Genomic DNA, 18,330 nt, shown 5'->3' with positions numbered 1-18,330 from the left:
ATTTTCATTAAGTCAATCTACATATATTTGTCCACGTTCTCATATTCAAGCATAATGAATATTAAATTCATTATCAATTCTCAAATAACATGGAAATAAAAATTTAACACAATTCATGCATTATTTTCTAAAAAAAAATAGTATTTACACTAAAATTAAAAAAGAAAAATAAAGAAAATGTTAATTACTCATAGAAACAACAAGGTGCTTGATGTAATACATGTAGAATGCTCGAAGACGTTCTCACTAACCATCGGATCTCCTTATTACCACATTAATTGACTTGTGACGATTATAAATAATGTTAAAACTATCTTGGGTTATGACACGTTTGCATAAATTATCAGGAAAAAAATGTCAAGCATTTGTTGTCTCACCCTCAATAATAGCAAAAGCAATCAACATTATATTTCGATTGTCATCCTGTGCAACTGTCACCAAAAGAACTCCTTTGTATTTTTCATATAAATGTGTCACATCAACTTTCACAAGTGATTTGTCATGTCTAAATATTCTAATGCATAAACCAAAACTCCAAAATACTTAACACAATATTTGAACATTAAGAACCAACTCATCATTGTAATAGGCCTTTATGGCGTCTAATTCAACAACTAATCTTCAAATAACATCACACATTGTTATACATTACTATGGCAAAACTTCAAATAAGGCTTCTCACTTACCAAAATACATTTTCATTGTATTTTATTTTGTCATCCATATTTTTTGATATGTTGTTATGTATCCATATTGAGATTGAACCTTAAATCACTATGGCAAAACTTCAAATAAGGCTTCTCACTTACCAAAATACATTTTCATTGTATTTTGTTTTGTCATCCATATTTTTTGATATGTTGTTATGTATCCATATTGAGATTGAACCTTAACATCACTGATTTTATTTTTATAGAAAGGTCAACTTCTACCATTGACTTAATATATTATGTAATTGTGTTTGTATCTAACTTTCTATGATCATGCAAAATTTGAGTCCTAATGCAAGTGTGCAAGCCATCTACTTTCTTATTTTTTTTAATAGAATTTATTCTTTCTCAAACTAACTCGAACAAACCATCTATAATCTATATCATAGGTAACACATTTACAATAAAGGTACTTGGTTTTAACTTAAACACTTTATATTCCTCACCTTTTGATAAATTGTAACTCTAAATTGCCTGTATAATAACTTCTCTATCATTAAATTTCATTTCAACATATAACTCTTCATTTGCACTATAATCACCCGTGAACCAAGAAAATAAAAACAATTAAAAGAAAACCAACTACATTGTTATTTACAACAAAAATAACTTCATATCCCGAGGTTTACATATTTTAGAAACTCAGTCACATGCATAATAACTTTAAGATCTAAAACACGCATGAACGGTGGCCCCAACTATATGTTGACTATCCCCTTGATTTGAAAAATGGAATTCATCATCATCTATATTATCATATGCACTTTCATATTCTGCTTCAACATCCACATCATCACTTTCACTATGGTTTTATTCCTATTTTGTTTCAAACTCCTTGTTCTCACCTTTCGCATAAAAGGCAACATTAATTTCTTTAAAAATAACATATAACTTAATTTCAAAGAGTTAGGGATTATTATTGTTGCTGATGAATTTGAAACATTTGTGTAAGATTATCGTCCTTACTTATCGAAATTGCATAGTATTGCATAGAATTACCAAAAATTAGGTATATATAATTATCTCCACTATCTTTAGAATACGAACTCCAATATACTAATAAAACATACTCTTTAGTTCTCAAAATAACATATTAAATAAAATATATAAATATATTAGTCTCTCGCATTTAAATATTACACTTTCAATTGTATTTATAAAGATATTACTATTACAATATACTCATATTATTTAGTGGTGAGAATAACCATCAACTCACTTATATAGCTAATAAATAAATAAAAAGAGAGAGAATTTTTATTGATTAAAAGTAGGGGTGGTCAAAAAAATCCAATTTCATAAATCCAATCCATAACCAATGTCAAATTGGTTTTAAAAATCTAGATCCATATTAAACCAGTTTTTTTATTAACTATATTTATATAACCAGTTTAATGTCTAAATCCATTTTCCATATGTATGAAGCAACCTTATATTTTTATTTACTAAATTTTGGCGTTATATTAATTTACAAAATTTTATTGTAACTATATTTTACTATTACTATTTTTTTATTAATCTTAATTCTTATAATTAAAATATTTAAAAATATTAAAATATAACAAATATTTTTAAATTAGTTACTACTGTTATTTTTATATTTATGTTTATTTTTTAATTTTTAAAATATTATAACATAAAAATTTTATTATTATTTATATTATTAATTTTTATTTTTATAGGTTTTAATTTAAATTTTTATTATAAACTCCATTTATTAAAAATAAGTTAAAAATAATAATAAATATTTTATATACTTCTATAAAATATAATATATTAATAAATATTGTTAAAATCTTTTTGAAATGAACTATTTTAATGTAACATTTGTACAATAAATTAGTTTTACCTTAGAAATATAATTCACAAATATATTAAAAATTAATTTTGCGTTAAAAATTAAATTTAAAATTAGATTTAAAACTAATTCAACGTAAAACCAAATTTGAAACTAGTTTCAATAAAAACTAAATTTAAAACTAATTTTAAACTAAATTTAAATTTTAAAACTATTTTTGAATCGATTAAAAAAATAAAATAAAATAGTTTAAAATTCAACTCATATAATTAATTTGTGTGATAGATAGATAATATAAAGTACAATATATCTAAATATTTATTATTTTAATAAAATATAAAATTAAAAAATACTATTAAAAAATTAAAATATATACAAATACTCTCTTAACATGTATTGTTAATGTAATGAGTTAGAGTACTATTTATATTCATATTTTATCTTTGATAAATGTTGATGCTTAACAAATATATATATATATATATATATATATATAATGTTATATTATTTATTTAAATATTTTAATATAATAATTTAATAATAATTAAAAAATAATTATGATATATTTTTACCATATGTAAAAACGGTTTAAAATCGGTTTTAAACTAAATTTAAATTTTAAAACTAAATTTAAACCGATTTTAAAAAAATTAAAATAGATTGATTTATAATCCAATCTATATAATTAAATTTTAAATGTATTTAGATTGGTTTTTTGAAAATCCAATCCAAGACAATTTTCACCCATAAAACTTGCAACTAGCGATCTTTTAATGTAAAAATCAATTTCTGATGCACAAAACCATTTTTGGCGAATTTTAAAATTTAATAACTTTGTAAACACATAAAAACGCCATTAAAAAACCATGTCCGCTAATTCATCCAAAAAGTCATATTCCAGCAATTATGCTAATTTTTTACCATACAAAAAAACAAAACCCGAAATGATCATGTGGCGGCAAAGCTTCTAAATATCATGGAGTAAAAGGTGTTTTGTCGGTTTTTGTGACTGACTTCATTGACTTGAGTTTCGTCTTCATTTTCCACACCATGACAATTACAACACAACGGAACTGCTCCATTCGCTTCCTCCCACTATCCCTCACGTCACCCCACACCATTGATGCACCTCTGCCAAACCCACGTAATTTCAAAACTCTTCTGGGGTCAATATCGTCATAGCACCCACCAATTCGATCACCCTGCTACGGTACGCTATACCCTTTTATTTTATATTCTATTCTCATTTTTCTCGTTAAAAGAAATATCCACAATGATTTCACCTTTAAAATGACTACAAAATTTAGACAGCTTTTTGTCTTTGTCTCTTATAGAAGAATAAAGTTCGACTTTAATTTCACATTGCTAAATTTTAAGAGTTAAAATACAATATTTATATTATTCTACAAAATTGGAGATGAAGATAGAAAAAAAGCTTTTATAAAATTAATATCGCTTACAAAATTTGGTTTACTTGCAAAAGAGTGGTCACTAAGAAAAATATCTCGTGTAAGTAAAATTTGAGTGAGTTATATTTCACTTTAACTTGAATTACCAATTAATGTTTCTCACGTTGAGTTTATAGAAAAGAAATAAAATGATATCATAATAATGTAAGAAAGAATAAATAAATAAAAATATATATTATTTTGTGGATACGTGGAGGAGAAGAGAAAATGGGAGACAGAGAAGCTCTTTCTTTCCCGTATAAGGGCGTGGACTTTTGGGGGAGATTGAGAATTGAGATCCACGAAACCCAAAAGCGAAACTAACCAACCAGAATCATCGTTGGAAGTATAACAGACACATAACAAAAAGGTCTTGCTTTGGAGACAAAGCGAATGGTAAGCGGTGGAAATGGAAAGGAAGATCAAGCACCACCCTCGACGGCGGCGCGTCCCAGAATCACTCTCCCGCCACGCGCTTCCACCGAACGTATCTTCGACGGTGGGCCCACCGTGGGGTTTAGCCCTGGTCCCATGTCTCTGCTTTCCAGCTTCTTTGGCGACAACGATGAGTGCAAGTCTTTCTCGGAGCTACTTGCCGGCGCCATGGTGGACCCCACTACACCCTCACACATGCCCAGGCTCAGCCCCGCCAGTTTCCTCGATTCACCTCCCCAGGTATTACAAACATGAACCTTGCTATTCTGTACTAACAAACAAGTAACAACGCCCAATAATTAGACTTGTATAACAATTCTTTTATGTTACTTTTCCTAATTATATATTCTATATTTCATAAATTATTTTTAAATCAATAAATATAATTAAATGTGTATTTATATACTAACTTCAGTACTGTATTTTATGTTGAAGTGGGTTTTCATAATCATGACTTTGTGAATTGTTATAATTGTGCCTGTAAACCTCGTTCATTCAGTTTTGGGGAAATTTTCATCACGGTTGGAGATCATATACTGTTGATATTAGACTGAATTTCCTTGCATTTGCTGCTGAATGAGCATTCAATATTTAGCGAAAAATTATATTTATGCAGAAATATTTACAGTAAGATAAAGTAAATGATGTAACATAGAATTGAAAAGCGAAAAAAGTGTGTAAAAGTTGTTCTAAAATTGAAGTTTGTGTTACGTGAACAGTGTTATTCAAATTCATTTCACTTGACTCCTTCCCAAGGGCAGAGCTGAATACTTCCTCCTACCTAATTGGTACTAGAACAAAAAAAAAAGATATTTATTCATTAGGATAAAGGTTCACAACTAGTAATGGTTGGTTATTTAACTCACTCTTGCACCTCTTCCGTTATATACTTCTACAAATTCTAGTTAATGTAGTAAGCATACTAGTTAAATTACTATAATAATATTTAAAATATTAGTAATGTATTTCGTTGTCATTTTTTAATATATTATCAACAAGTTTTTTAATAAAAAAATATTTATTATTTTTTAGGCGGGACTTTTAAGATACACATTATAAAGATCTACATTTTTTATTGTACTTCGGAATAAATAACTGCTTTAATCCTTAATTTTATAAAACAAATTCAATTTTTTCCTATCTTAATAAATTCTATTTCAGTTCATAACTTGTTCAAATATATTTCAGACTATTTCCTACATTACACCAAAATTAACAAAAACTAACAAAATTATTTGTTTTGCGTGAGAATTTTGAACACAATAAATTAAGTGACATGGCGACTTAAAAGGGCATTATATGACTAATACAAGGATAATTATTAGAATTTATGTTCAAATTTTTTATTTTATTTTTATATTTTTAAAAAAGGTAGGATTTTCTTACACTAGTGTAAGTTTAAAAATTCTTATACTCGATTTAAGTCTTTTATTGAACTTATATCTAATGACTTATAATTTATTACTTCACTTATCATTAGATATAAGTTAAATAACAGGTTTAAATTAAATGTAAGAGTTTTTAGACTTATACTAGTGTAAAAGATTCTTTCCCTTCTTAAAATTGTCTTCTTTTTCTTTATTTGTCATAAAACTCTATTAACGTCCATTGTCTAACCTCCAATAGCATCTAATTGTGAGTTGACATTTGATGTGTTACATGAATAATTTTGTGAAGTATTATTCATGTTTGCTAATAACAAGGACTAATATGATGATTATTTTAAAATTTAGGGACTAAATAAAATATTTATTAAGTTGGAAATAAACTGAAAAGATGTAACCAAGTTAGATAATAAAAAACAAAACACACTTTATATAAGAAAATAGATGTGATACACTTTCTAATGAAGTTTAGTATGAATAAAAATCATAAGATAAAAGAATACCCAGCTATCACCATGGATTTCTGTCATGATCACATTAGTGCTTTAAATTTAAATTAATTCATTTCCTTATTCTTCCGACAATCTGAAATGTAAGGCATGTAATGTAGGGGCACTTTGGAATGACACAGCAGCAGGCACAATCACTGGTGTCAGCTCAGGCTGTAGAAGCCCACTCCAATATGCAAATCCTAGCTGAACATCCATTCTCTATGTCAGTAATGCATACTACCTCATTCACACAGGTTCCTAAATCTACTTCCAGCACTGCACAACAGCATATACCACCCTCAATGCAAGAATCCCTTAATTATTCTCACTCTGAACAAAAATTGCACTCATCTTCTGTGAACATTGATAAGCCTAATGATGATGGCTACAACTGGAGGAAGTATGGGCAAAAACATGTGAAAGGTAGTGAATTTCCTCGAAGTTATTATAAGTGCACACATCCAAAATGTCCTGTTAAGAAAAAGGTTGAGCGGTCTCTTGAGGGTCATGTAACTGCAATTATTTATAAAGGAGAACACAATCATCAATGTCCTCATCCCAACAAGCTCACAAAGGACACCTTAACATCAAATGAAAATTCAAATACGTTGAGAGAAGAGACGAATTCTCATTCAATGTCGAAGGTTGATATAGAATCTAGTCAAGCAACAGCTGAACGTGCGTCAGGAACAAGTGAGAGTGAGGAAGTAGGTGATCATGAAACTGAAGGAGATGAGAAAAATGATGAACCTGATCCCAAGAGAAGGTAAGGGTTTAGTTCATGCAAAACTGTTCATGCTGGGATAATCATTTGGCCTTGTGTGATAGTGGGAAGTTTTATGATTGTGCAGAAATGCAGAAGTCAGGGTCCCATATACAGCCTCTGTACATAGAACTGTCACAGAACCTAGAATCATTGTGCAAACAACAAGTGAAGTGGATCTCTTGGACGATGGATATAGATGGCGCAAATATGGGCAAAAAGTTGTCAAAGGCAACCCACACCCAAGGTATCGCTCTTCCTGCACCTTTATTTATTTATTAGTTTTTAGACCCAACTCAAATTAATCTAAGTGGATTATGGGTATACTCTTTTAAAGCGTGTTATTTTTATCCATTTTTTAATATATATTTAAGCAAGGATAATAATAATTTATATATAATAAATTTTGTTAAAAGTTATAGAATTTAACATATTAATAACATTAAATATTATAATTTTTAATAAAAATATTATTTATTAAATCTCTTGCACATTTCGATTGCATCTAATTTAGTTATATGGATTATCATTTTGATTCTCCAAACTTTCAATAAATTTGGTTCATAAAAAAGCTCTATTATTCATCGTACTCTGTCATGCTACTTCACATGTATGAAGCACAAATATCTCTCTTGTTTGAAGTGTTATCAGTCGAGCACATTTTTTATTTTTGATACAATAGCTTATCATATATTTAGTCAACATGTCAAACATTATTTGTTAAGTGTTCAATTAATTATTATTATTATTGGCTTGGACACGTGAACTGACACTTCAATATAGATGAACATACGTGATAATATTAAAAATCTAACTATTTTTTATTAACTTTTAAAAAATTATGCTTAAATTTTAATGTAAAATATTAAAAAAAATGAAGTTTCTTCAATTTTTTTTTTTATAAACGTGAATATGATATAATTTTATTTATTAACAGACGACAAGTACTTAAACTGTTAACTCATGTCTCTTAAATTATATATATAGAGTAAGATCTTCTGTATTGGTGTAAATTTAAAAATTATTACACTTAATATATGTTTTTCATTTAACTTAAATCTAACGATTTATAATTTATTACTTCATTGGTTATTAGATTTAAGTTAAATGAAAGTCTCAGATTAGGTAAGTGTAAGAGAAGATTTTTTCCCGTATATATATATATATTATACTCTACTGTTCCTGTATTTCCCCAGTATTTTGCCATGTCTTGGAAAATCTGATATGCATATTTTAATCATACATGCAGGAGCTATTACAAATGCACAACCCAAGGTTGCAATGTTCGGAAGCATGTTGAGAGGGCCTCAATGGATCCTAAAGCTGTGATAACAACATATGAAGGAAAACATAATCATGATGTGCCACCAGCGAAGACGAATAGCCACGCTATGGCCTCACAACCAGACGCACAAAATGCCATACCCGAGAAGCATGGTTTCAACAGCAGAGGTGTTGGGGGCAATGAGCAGCACTCTGTCGCAAGTTTAAGGTTGAAGGAAGAGAAGATAAAATAGTTTTCCTAGTTTAAGGTTGGAAGAACAAGTATAATCTAAAGAATTTGCCCTCCTTTGGAAAGCATGAGTCACAAATCCCAACTCACGAGTCATCTTTACTTCAACGTTCAATGCATTCATTCGAGTATGAGGCCAAAGTTTTTACCAAGGCCTATATTAGTCCAATTCCCACATACAAAGAGTAGAATAGTTCTAAATTCTTCTCTTCCACCCCAATTCGATCACGATGAAATATAAGGAGAAAAAAAAATAATTTGAAGAACTTGGCAGCGTGAACAACGGTTTTGGATGATGGTGTACTAATTGCATCTTAATTATGTGTACATTGAAAATATGGAAGTTATGTTGTTTGTTGTTTCTTGAAGTGATTTATTACTTTTGATATTGTGATCGAGAATGTGACAATATTTTATCGTATAATAAATCTTGAAAAAATCATCATATTAATCTGTTTCAAGAAGTAAATTAAAAAGAAAATGATCATATTAATATGTAACATATTCAATTAGTTTTTATGATAATTAACGTCTATTAATCAGACTAACAAAAATATTAATATGAAATGTTAAGTACCATGTGAATTTGTACATGTGGCTTTGATACTGGGAGATGTAGAGAAACAACTTATAAAATTTATTAATCTAGTACTTAAAATTCTAAATTCAAAAATCATGTTATTTTTATCTTTTATTATTTTCATTCTCTTCCTCCAACCTTCTTTCTCCACAGAGTAATATTATTTCATTCTTTCCAATAAGATACCTCCTTTTGAAGCACTTTCAACCATCTTCAAAGCTCCTATTAAAACCATTCCTTAAAACACATAGAAGTCATCATCACAATATATGAATAAGTGCACCTTCTCAATTTCCGCGACTCCTCCATCATCCCATCTATTCACCGACAACAAAACCTATGTTAACAATTTCAATCTTTCAAACCTTACCATTCCCAAACCTTATCCCATTCCTCCTCAATCGATAACCATTCATATTTTGACTTCCTTTTTCATCTCCTACATCCTCAAAATCTAGTTAGCATCATCCCTTCAACTATGACTAAACTCTCCAACCTTCATTATCTCTATGTCAATATCACTAACACAAACATCTCCAATATCATACTCATGTTCTTCTTCCAAATCAAAACCCTAGTTACACTTGATTTTTCTTATAACAACCTCTTGCGTCCCTTTCTACACTCCTCAATAGTGGTAACCAGAAGAGAACTAATAACAAGGAGGAAAAAGGTTTGAGGAAGGAAATAAAAATGATACAAATTAAAATGACAAGATTTTTTTGAATTTAAGATTATAAGGACTAAATTAATGAACTGTAGAAACAATTCCTCCACATCATTCAATGTCAAAGTCAATTGTACAAGTTTACTTAGTACTTACTATGCCATCTCAGTTTTTTGGTTTTTGTCCAACTAATAATTGGTTGTTCCAAAGAGCAACGTGACTAACTATTGTATATGTTAGGGACTAATGTAATTATTTAAAAAAAAAAAAACTTAAGAACTATTTTAGTGACTTCTTAAAATGATAGAGACTAACATTATAATTTTCTCGATAAATTCTATTTTAAGCTTTCTTTGCCACAACTAAATATTTTCTTTACCCAAACATAACTAAACAAGGAAAGTAATCAAAACTGATACGAAAGTTAAATAAAAATATGATTGAATAGCATGTATTTCTCTTGTTTTAAGAAATATATTGTTCTTGTTTTAATTTTTAAAAGCATGCCAATAAATGTTTTAAAATACTTAGTTAAAGAATTTAAAATAAAAAATTTAATAAAAAAAAACACAAATTCAATCTCACCGTAATTTTTATTGTATTCTGAGAGTGATTTTAATTAAAAACTTTTAATATTGAGTTGTTATTTATATTTAAGATGTTATTTTATAACATGGGATAAAATTAATTATACATAATATTTTCAAAAAGTGAGATCTATTTAGTAAATCAATAGATAACAACATGCATTATATGGTTTTAGATACCGAAATAATTGAGGATCTCATGAATAGCTCTAAAGCTTTTCCTTATTCCTCCTTTGAATAACCAAAAAAAAAAAAAAAAGTTTTTCCTATTCCTCTTTTATTTTATTTTTTAATTAAAGAAAAAAACACACATTTGTATTATAATCACGAGTTTCATTTTGATGTAAAATAAATTCTTTCTATTTAAATGTTTCCTTTCTTTTTAACTGAATGCTAAATTTATATATACACCTGTTTTTGAACAAATAATAGCTCTAACCTTCAATTAAGTTCTTACTAGCAATTAAATACCTTAGGTGAATTAAAAAAATAAATAGACTGTTTGAAAATATGTTACCCAGATATATTGAAAATTAAGCTTAATTATATTTTTAATTTTCATAAAAAATAGCACTCTTTATTATATGTCTTTAAAAAAATTTGTTCGTATTTAGTCGTTAACTGTTTTTAAATGTTATATATTTAATCCCTATAAAAACATTAACACTATTAAATTCAATAAAATTTTTGCAATAAGGTATAATGTCATCTTCCAAATCACTTATCTCTAAAAATAAAATTATATAACTTTTTTAAAATATTTGATTTCTTAAATGAGATTCAAGCAACTAAGCCAATGATGATTAAAATAATAATCAGAAAAATTATTCTTAATTAAGGCAAATTTCTAATCATATTTATACATCATATAAATATCTTATTTAAAATGAACAAGATAGAATAAAATAATTGAATAAGAACATGATAGAATAAGAGTACAATAGAATGTTATCTTATTCTATATTTAATTTAATTAAAATAATAAACTAAATACACTATATCATTTTTATTTTTATTTTTGTGTATTTTTAACTTAGATCTTTCACAGTATAAGACTTACACACACAAAATTGATAAGATAAACTTGTGATATAAACTTATCATATTTTGTTGATTTTTTTTATATTTGTATTTTTAGTCATTTTATTCCAAAGAATAATATTATTTTAACACAATATACTAGACACCCTATACAATTATAGCATAACTACTGCTTTTTAATTTGTACAGTGTAGAGAGACCTAAACCGGTTGTCAAAATAGCATTACTCCTCTTAGAAAAAAAAAAAAAAAAAAAAAAAAAAAGCACCTCATATCATTATCTTTTTCTTTTCCTCTTTTTTTTTTTTTTGTTCAACAGCTTATTCTTCTCTTAACAAGACTATGAGGCAGCTACAATTCCTTTGTCATGCGGGCTTTGCTGCTTTTTCTTGTGGTCACGCTAAAGAGTGAAAGTAAAAGAAAACAACTTTAAATTTTCCGAAATTAAAGCATTCTATTCAGCAACTCCTCCTTGGCTAACGTCAAATTGAAGTCCAAGTTCCCATTTGACCATGTCCAGAAACATGACCTTAGAATCTACATATACCAAAGGAGCAAGAGAATGGTAAATCCGAAGAACACATTCAGGACTTTAGTACAACACTAAAAATAAAAATCGATCTTGCATGTAAGAAAAAACACTAATTACTTAAAAATTGCTTCTCTCCTTTTTCCTCCTTTGTTAAATTGAAAGATTTGGCACCAATTCTTACAAAATAACCCTCAGTCTCGTATTCTCTTTCCCCTCATATATTTTACACCTGATGCCTACATGAATCAATTATCATCATCAAGAGCTACAATGGTAGGAATTTGACCACGGTTAACAAAATCAATTTTATTCAACCGTAAGCAGCACAAGACTTGCTCTGGCAGTTCCTCTTGCTTCTGTGCCTGTAATGAAAGCATATAAAAGAAGGTATTAAAATATGGCTGGGTAACATAATGTTGAATAAAGACGACAATAAATTTTATTCTTTAGTCCTCCTGCTTCTTGAGGAATATAAAGAATGTTGACTGAAGAACACCCTAGTTTTGCAAGGGAATTAGGTGGTTTATATTAAAGGGAGTGACAATATCTGCATGAATTCAACTAAGAGAGAGTAACTAAAGTATTCAAATTTAATGTTGCAAGATCATACTCTACCTGAATGGTTAAGCCCACATTAAGAATTACATTATTTGTTCGGTCTCTTAGTGAATCAAGTGCCTTCCTCGATATATAGCTAAAGCGATGTATATCCAAGTCAATCTCAAAATAGTTAGGTCCCTGAAATGAAAATACATAAATGAACAACACATATACAAGGGTATGAAGAGTTATTTTGTACCGTAAGGTGAGCTTAATGGCTAAACAATAGAACTTCAGTAAGATCATTTTTCCCCAAGTAAAAATGCCTTTGTCAACATAGATGATGCCACTTCCAAGTTCATTTGAAAATTTGAAAACAGAACAATGCACATCCCTTTCTTAATGCCCAAAATCATGTCAAGAGCCTAAAAACTTGTATTACTAAAACTATAATTTACCGTATTAGAGAGAAACAAAATTAAGTTGCAAGTTAATCAGTCAATGTAGTTAATCTAATTGCTGAGAGCTTGAAATATGATTATATATTTATATGAGCATTTATAAAGTGAAAGAAAAGACATAATGGAGTTTGTATGATGTGTGTATGCGTTACTAATTTTAAGAGTTTCTAACCACTACTAGAATTTAACAGACGCTGTTGATGGGTGTGAAATAATCCAATAATGTTGATGGAGATACCCAAACTCTAAAACGTTCTGTCATTAGATCAAAACATTTCAAAATAATAACTGAAGTTGTATATCAATGCATAATGAACTAACTCCATAGGAAGAATAAGCTAAGGATTGATATTTGAAGACAGATATTTTGAACCAAGAGATGTATATACCTTAAAGAAGTTGTGTTGAGGGCGTGAAAGTACTGGCTTGCCATTATAGGAATGTATAAGCTTTCTCTCTGCAGAATTTAGCTGAAGGTCCTCTGGATTAACCAACCCAGCCAAAATTTTTAGCCTTTCTCTAAAGGGAACCGAGCTTTCCTTTGTATAGCCTTGCACCTTTTCCATTTCATCATCCACTAATCTCTGTGAAAACAATACTGTTCAACTAAAAAAAAGATAGCCATGTAGGAGCTACTGCAGCAAGACAGTATGGAAAATCTTTACCAACAAAAGAAAATGAATGAGCATCACATTAAGAACCTAGTTCATGAGTGCTAGCCTGCAAGGCCTGATGGTCCTCTTAATTGCTTGAGAAGGCAACGATTATTTGACGTAACATAATTCAATCAAATATTCAAATTCTATTGCCTTTAGTGAGCAAAAGAGAAAGCTAACAGCTATAAAGCATTTTGTTACTTACAAGTTCCTTGCAGGGGAAAATTATTGTAAACTTACTGATTTGAGATTCAAATAATGTGATTGATGAGAAGAAATACCTTGATGCTCTGCAGAAATTGTGGACTGATATCTTTGTCAAAATTCTCAGACAATTTAAAATATAATACAAGACTCATGCCTTCTCCATCAGCATCACCAAGGAATATGCTAGCAGGATAAGTTGGTAACTGAGACAAAAGTAACATAATTAACGCATGTTACATTCTCTTATGTTGTTCAAACTGAGATACAAAATCCATAAACCTCGTTATAGTATAGGTGAAGTTGTCAGTACTGAAGGAGCAAATATATAGTTTGAGATGGAGAGTGAACCTGTATATTTACAATAAGGAGGGAAGGTAATTTCTCATGTTCTTTGACTAGTGGAAGTTCAAGATGCCGAGCAATGTGATTTACCTTCCGGGGACAGACAAATAAATCAACGCCTATTGGTACATATGGGCTATAATCTGGAGCAGGACACTTTTTCTTATCTCTGCACAATTAATTATTATCATAATATCAAACTGTCAGATAAAATAAAAGGAAATCAGATGATAAATAATGGATTGTATAACATAACAAGGATTAACATAAACAATTTGCTGACATGCCTGAAGAAACTCTCTCCACGGAGGTTGAACACTGAAGGTGAAACTGTAGACCAAGAACCAGGGCATGGCTTCTCTTGAGTTGTACTTAGAATCTGATGCCCAGCTTTAGGACGATAAAGAAACCTTTCAGATGCACCTGCCCATCCACTCATTTAGTATTCAAATTCCTCAAAGTCTACATATATTTATGTGCATATATATATATATATAACACGAATTTTTAATGTTTTAGCACTTTGACCGATTTAAATAATTGCATAGAAAAATAACTCAAAATCAAGAAAAATATATAAAGAATGAGGCAACAGGCAAATAAAATAGACTTATATTAATACGCATTACATTATCATAGTTGGACAAGGAAATGATCTATGTAGTGAAATATTTCAACCAACCACCAAAAGTTTACTAGAAACAAAGGAAAATATTAATTCATTTTTGCACTTACCTAATTCAGTCTTCTCGTTTCCATCAATTGATTTTCTTTTTACTGAAAGCATAAAAACCCCCGGTTGCTTTCTTTGTGATTGTTGAGGACTCGATGGAGAATGGTTCGTGTCAATAAAAGTAACCTCTCCACTCTTATAGTTACCTCCATCTACTTTCATGTAGCTTTCATAAAACCCCTCATATCTACACCCTGAATCTACAAAGCATGATGCACTTTCATACTGGAGTAACTGACTATTTGGGACACTTCCTAAAGCATTACCCACAAAGGGAAAGCAATATGTCAGACATAAAGGAAGAAACAGAGAGATTGTGTGAACATAACAAATATACAATTTTAAAATAGTGATAAGGTAGGAACAAGTTATAAACATATTACCTCCAGGTAAACTAATGAAGTCATCATCTGAATCAGACTCTATAATGCTAGCTGAGTCAAACCAGGCATCCTCATGGCTTTTTCCTGCAAAATATAATTGCCTATCACGTTTATCACAAGTGTCTATGTCAACAATATGAAAACCAACACCATGAGAACCATCATCAAAACCTTCATCAACAGTAACGCCAATATCAATACAATTACAAATAAGGGGGTTGTTTGATTAGAGAAAATTTTTTCGATTTTTATTTTAATTAAAAAATACCACTTTATTTTTATTTTTAAAGATTTGTACAAGAAATAAATAAAATAACTATTTTTTTACTATTTCTTATACAAGTATTCAAATAGAACTATTATTCTCACTGTAGTGTCAACTATATAAATTTTTTAAAATAACATTTTTATAATTCAAGATAAAGACAGAAAAAATTAAAAATATTTTTTTTTCTGAAAGCAAATGGCGTCAAAAGCACCAAAAAGGTGGCTGCAAGTTACTCAATAATTGTTTTAATTCCAAGGAGAGAGGGAGAGAGAAAAGATACCATTTGCATCAATCTGACTATGACTGTGGTATTGGAGCTGGGTGAGATGAAACTTCACGTTAGAAACCTCGGATTTTCGGCGCGTGGCAGAAGCACCCTTCTCAAACTCCAAGTGAATGAAGTCACCTAGGGAAAAGTCTCCCACAAGACTTCCAGCATTGCTAAGCCTTTTCAAATGCATCTCAGGAATTGAAGTCGAAACACTTCCCTTTCCCTTCCGTTTTCTGGATTTTTTGTTCTCTCTTTTACGAACATTTCTCTTCCCGTTTGGTTTTGAGGCACACCCTCCCATTGCGTAAACTATTTTTTTTACCAATCCACCCAACATTGAATTTTCAACAATTGTGCCCACTCACCAAAGTCTTACTGGTTTCAATAAAATTTTATTCTCGAAGAGTTAAAAAAAATAATCAAAACCGTAAAAATCGATTTATAAGCTACATTCACCGGTTTTCACTTTTAAAAATCTGTTGAAATTGGCCAAAGTTAAAACACACTAGAGTCGGCTATAATCTCTTTGAGAAGAAAGAACCACCCTGCCACACAAGACAACAAGACCCTTAAAATTATTAGCCTCAATTCAGATTCTTTTTTACATTTTATATCTTTTAGTGAAAGAGAAACTTTTCATCAAAATCAATTGCTTTTCAACCACCTGCTGATAGATACAGATAAGCATATACATTATGAGACAAGATAGAATCAACTTTAATGAGAACATCACTTTAAGTCACTTAATTAATCTTCAGCAGTAGCGCACACACCTTCAACTCAAAAAAAATTGCATTCCACAGCTGAACATTATGAGTCCTTAGTTCAACAGTGCCAGTATTAGATATCGCATGGAGGCGATTCCATAGTCCCCTTCTTTGGATAGAACCTGAAGAAGGCAAAAGAGAGAATTGACAACATATTATCCACTATTAAGTGCTTCAAGGGGAGAGAAAAAGAAAACAATGATGAGAGTTTGACAAATTAATATACAAATTCAGAGTAAGGTAACAGCAACCAACAATTAGACCAAACTAATTGTGTATATAATATTATTGATGAAAAGATATATAAATGTGTTTATCCGGAAAGAAACAAAAGAACAAAAAGAAAAAAATAAAAGAGTTAGGGACAGCTTGATTTTAGAAAAGTTTTTTATTATAAAAATATCATTTTTATTTTATTTATATTTTGAATTATTTATAAAAAACAGTAAAAATAATAAAAAATCACTTCTATATAAATATTTTTTAAAACAAGGAAAAATAAAAAATATATCATATATTTACAATTAAAAAAAAAAACAGATTTAGAAAACAAAGCATCCCTATCTTCTTTGTTTCTGTATTGACTTGCAGAAGTTTGAAAAAATGAATCAAACATGTACTCAAACTATAGGAAGAAAAACGGCGAAGTTGATTCATTGCAGAACACAAAAGCCTACTCAACACTCTGCACCGTTTAAGGGATAACATAAAACAAACAATGTGAGTTAGTTCTGCGAAAATGCAAGGAATTAACATAACCCAGAAATTGTTCCGCCCAAGTCTCGTGCACCTCACAATTTTGTGCTTAAAAGAGGTTTCGATAGGTTAAGAGAGCTAAATATTCATAAAATATCTTTAGCCTCGACTCTTATTCTGTAAGAGACTTTGAAGGATGGGTAAAAAGAACAGAAACATTCCATTGGGAAGGCATGCGATGTAATAAACCTCATGCACGAAGGAATTGAACAGCACAAATAAAATGGAACAGGAAATAACGAATAAAATTGCAAAAGAGAGAAAAGGGTAATGCTCATGAAAAAAAATGACAAAAGACACACAGAGAGAAGAACCTTTCTTACAGGGAGGGGAAGAAGTGCACGAATAAGCATGAACGAGGAATCCTGGTTCCGAAGAGGAACTCAGATTCCTCTGTTATTGTTCCTTCCCCTGCCTCGGAGTCAGAAGGAATCAACAAGAAGAACACAACACAATAACAAAAAACAAAACAAAACAAAATCACTTCCAAAATAGAGAGAGGAGAGAGAGAGAGAGAGAAAAAATGGATTTCAGAGCTCACACCCTCCCAGGTCCGTTGTTTTCGGATCCTACATTGTTATTAGTCTTTATCTTTTCCTTTTAAAACTCTCCCTTTTATCTAAAATAATCAATTATATCTTACGTGATAGAAAAACATAAAATTGTGCATCGCATCTATATTATACCAGTCATTATTATCTCGTACTCAAACTTTTAAATTAAATGATATTTTCATTGCATAATCTCCGCACAAATTTTATAATAAAATAGTTTAAAATAAGTAATATGATATATAAAATATTTTAAAAATATAAAATGAAAAAAATTATTCTTCTATAATTTAATTATGTAGGAAGTAGTATGTATTTATTTAATTAATTACTTAAGGTTATATTTACGCAACATAAATTTCTCACGTGTTTCATTTGGATAAAAAGAAAAGAAACTAGAAAAAAAAATGAGATAATTTGATTTATTTGATTAAATAAAAAATAAA

The 18,330-nt window shown here is 29.4% G+C and overlaps 2 protein-coding genes across 7 annotated transcripts; one reads left to right on the top strand and one right to left on the bottom strand.

Moving 5' to 3' along the window:
* The first annotated feature begins 4,131 nt into the window (after positions 1-4,131).
* On the top strand, positions 4,132-8,992 carry LOC113857868 (probable WRKY transcription factor 3). Of its 3 annotated transcripts, XM_027490113.1 has the most exons (5): positions 4,132-4,631; positions 6,387-6,521; positions 6,639-7,033; positions 7,119-7,277; positions 8,280-8,880. In XM_027490113.1, the coding sequence occupies exons 1-5, from the start codon at positions 4,350-4,352 to the stop codon at positions 8,545-8,547; spliced, it is 1,239 nt and encodes a 412-aa protein (XP_027345914.1). In that variant the 5' UTR covers positions 4,132-4,349; the 3' UTR covers positions 8,548-8,880. The 3 variants fall into 3 exon arrangements, with proteins under 3 accessions (XP_027345914.1, XP_027345913.1, XP_027345916.1); XM_027490112.1 differs by having other exon boundaries at positions 4,158-4,631; positions 6,387-7,033; positions 8,280-8,992; XM_027490115.1 differs by having other exon boundaries at positions 4,502-4,631; positions 6,384-7,033; positions 8,280-8,878.
* A 2,865-nt stretch (positions 8,993-11,857) lies between these two features.
* On the bottom strand, positions 11,858-17,922 carry LOC113858879. Of its 4 annotated transcripts, none has more exons than XM_027491668.1 (11): positions 17,657-17,922; positions 16,584-16,699; positions 15,820-16,355; positions 15,272-15,355; positions 14,891-15,142; positions 14,443-14,578; positions 14,162-14,324; positions 13,888-14,016; positions 13,340-13,534; positions 12,565-12,687; positions 11,858-12,311 (listed from the first exon to the last, which is right to left on the bottom strand). In XM_027491668.1, exons 3-11 carry the CDS (start codon positions 16,145-16,147, stop codon positions 12,195-12,197), a joined length of 1,527 nt encoding a protein of 508 aa, XP_027347469.1. In that variant the 5' UTR covers positions 16,148-16,355; positions 16,584-16,699; positions 17,657-17,922; the 3' UTR covers positions 11,858-12,194. The 4 variants fall into 4 exon arrangements, with proteins under 4 accessions (XP_027347469.1, XP_027347467.1, XP_027347470.1 ...); XM_027491666.1 differs by having other exon boundaries at positions 11,925-12,311; positions 17,648-17,908; XM_027491669.1 differs by having other exon boundaries at positions 11,925-12,311; positions 14,891-15,088; positions 15,820-16,474; positions 17,657-17,904.
* Positions 17,923-18,330: the final 408 nt, after the last annotated feature.

Source organism: Abrus precatorius, unplaced genomic scaffold (genome assembly GCF_003935025.1).
Source record: "Abrus precatorius isolate BTA unplaced genomic scaffold, Abrus_2018 Scaffold2, whole genome shotgun sequence".
NCBI lineage: Eukaryota > Viridiplantae > Streptophyta > Magnoliopsida > Fabales > Fabaceae > Abrus > Abrus precatorius.
The sequence above is the reverse complement of the archived record's forward strand: the minus strand, read 5'-3'. Positions and strand labels throughout refer to the sequence as shown.